This window comes from Galeopterus variegatus, unplaced genomic scaffold (assembly GCF_000696425.1).
Source record: "Galeopterus variegatus unplaced genomic scaffold, G_variegatus-3.0.2 Scaffold559, whole genome shotgun sequence".
NCBI lineage: Eukaryota > Metazoa > Chordata > Mammalia > Dermoptera > Cynocephalidae > Galeopterus > Galeopterus variegatus.
In genome coordinates, this window is record NW_007726670.1 from 199,874 (window position 1) to 202,469 (window position 2,596).

The 2,596-nt window shown below is 33.1% G+C and overlaps 1 protein-coding gene across 2 annotated transcripts in view; it reads right to left on the reverse strand.

The window, feature by feature from the left end:
- Window positions 1–1,962: 1,962 nt before the first annotated feature.
- VRK1 (vaccinia related kinase 1) overlaps window positions 1,963–2,596 on the reverse strand; it is a 54,129-nt gene continuing 53,495 nt past the window's right edge. For both annotated transcript variants that reach the window (XM_008570025.1, XM_008570024.1), the window contains one exon: window positions 1,963–2,384. In XM_008570025.1, coding sequence (XP_008568247.1) covers window positions 2,353–2,384 — 32 coding nt within the window. In that variant the 3' untranslated portion in view covers window positions 1,963–2,352. The remainder of the gene's footprint in view (window positions 2,385–2,596) is intronic.

The following is a 2,596-nucleotide window of genomic DNA, read 5'->3' on the forward strand; positions in this document are numbered from 1 at the left end:
GGGTTTTATAACTCCCGTCTATCAGTATTTTCCTTGTTTGGTCACTACTGAAGAACACCTAGAAGCTATTTTAATTCAGGGCTTAGCTGGTTACCAAAGATTCATCAGTTGCTTTCTAGAAAATGGACAGCACATATAAATCCTGCTGTGTGAAAGACAAGAGCCTGGCTCAGGTTTTGATCCTCAACAGACTAGAAACACTCATCTCACTAAGGACTAAGTAAATGGCAGAGAAAGCAGGACAAAATGGTGTAAGAATACATGTTAGAATATGGGAGCTGGATTGAGAAGGGAGAACAAAGAATGGCAAATCCACTCCATTCAGGGACTGGAAAGAAAATAAAAACAATGCAAGATAAAAATAATATAGAACTGAAAAGGGCAATAAAAATAAAAGCGTAATTCTGAATGACAAGGAGGTTACTTAACCATTTCTTAAAAATAAAGGAAGTAGGAAAAAACAGTACAAGGTAGGGGATAAAAGAACAGCAGAGTAAGGAATGTAGCTGATGAATCAAACTGGCTATGATGGCTAGTAGTTTTTCATTAACTTCTGTAGCCCTGCCAATATAGCAACATTCAAGAAAATGCCAGCACTTGCTTAAAACAATATGTGAGAAAATATTTGTTCTCTTAATATTTAACAAACAGGTTTTGCTATGTTTTTCTGTTTTGAAAGATAAAAACGGCTAAGGCATATACACAAAAACACATCACATATTTTATCCTAAGTTAAGCATCAATGTGTTTAAAACAGAACCTGAGAGTTGATTTAGGTGTTGTAACAATAAACTTGGGACCACAACGTTTCATTTTTAGTCTTAAAATCCAGCATTCTACAGAAAGCAGGAGTTGTCTCTGCCCCAAATCTAATTCTCTATTCTGTAAAAAGACACAGAGAGGACCAGAACTTCAGCAGGCATTAAAAGATTAACCTTCAAAGGAAAGTCTGGAGATATGTTTTGCATTTTACAATATCTGACCATTACAATGAAATGATCCACAAAACAACTAAATATCTGTATCAGAGAACCAAAAGTTACTGTCTTTGTGTTGGTTCAGAGTTTCTCAAACTTGGTACAACCTTGACAATTTTTGGTATGTCCACATCCTACATGTACAATTATTTACTTAATATTGTCTTCAAATCAACTTGCTTTTTAAAAACTGAAATACCTATTTTAGGCTTGTCCTAAGGAGTAGAAAAATTGCCAGTTTAATGGGCTAGTTACATTTTGAATACATATTAAAAGAGTTAAATGTTTAAATAAAACTGTATCCAATACACTGCCTAAAAACATACATGCTCAAGTGGTAAGGTATACCACACATTAGAAAATATAGTTTAAGGCCGGCCTGTGGCTCACTCGGTAGAGTGCGGTGCTGATAACACCAAGGCCACGGGTTCGGATCCTATATAGGGATGGCCGGTTTGCTCACTGGCTGAGCGTGGTGCTGACAACACCAAGCCAAGGGTTGAGATCCCCTTACCGGTCTTTAAAAAAAAAAAAAAAAGAAAGAAAAGAAAATATAGTTTAATCTCAATTACTTTAAAAAAGTAAATTTTGTGGAATGCATCTTAAAATTGTTCATAAATATGTTAAAATTCCAAGCTTTTGTTCCAAAAGCAACTAAATATATTCCACATCTTAAAATTGCTAATCACTAAAACTCTAAAGTGCCTATTACATGCACAAAAATGAAATTTGCTTTGATCATGCCACCACTTGACAATTTATCACCTGTTTTTTTGTCATATAGCTTGCCTACTTATCTAATTCTTATGTAATCTAACTTTCAACTGTGTACATTTTCTCTCACAGATACATTTACTCCACTTTTTCTTTTACATTCCTTCCCATTATTTGTACCTTCTGCCTCACATAGCAGGTGCTTAATAAATGCTTGTGAAACAGCAGAACAAAATCAGTACAAACCAAACCTTATGGCCACAATAAATTATGTATTTGTATCAAACAAAAGAGACCTTTATTTTAAGTTTTACATTTCCTTAAAAATGAGGACTTCGTCAAACTCTGGGAAATGCACAATGATAAGAAAATATGTGTTATAGTAACTTTTCTTATACGTACTCCAAAATCTCAACCACATACAGCTTGGGAAAGCTTAGAGAATATAACCTGAAGATTTTGGAATTTCATAAATTCCTCTTTAATAAATTGTACAAAGTATTTATTTTAATAAAAAAAGCTTATATTTTTCAAAGACAAGACATAGGTATTCACTACTCCCACCCACAAGACACACACACACACACACCACTTAAAATAGAAAGGAAGAACAGAGTCAAATGAAAAAGAAGAAAAGAGAAGTTGGTTCACAGCACGTGATTTACTTCTGGACTCTCTTTCTGGTTCTTGAACCTTAAAGAGAAATCAAAGAAATTTAAATCATTAATCATTAATTTACAAATGGAAAATTAGAATAAAAATACAAATATTCCCATATACAGTTATTAATATTTAAAATTCTAATTGACTCTGATGGTTTGCGAAGACAAAATTTGTTCACAAAGATAGAACTGTTAATACTCTAAAAATCTTGGAAATTCTGTAAATTTTTTAATATGTCAAAA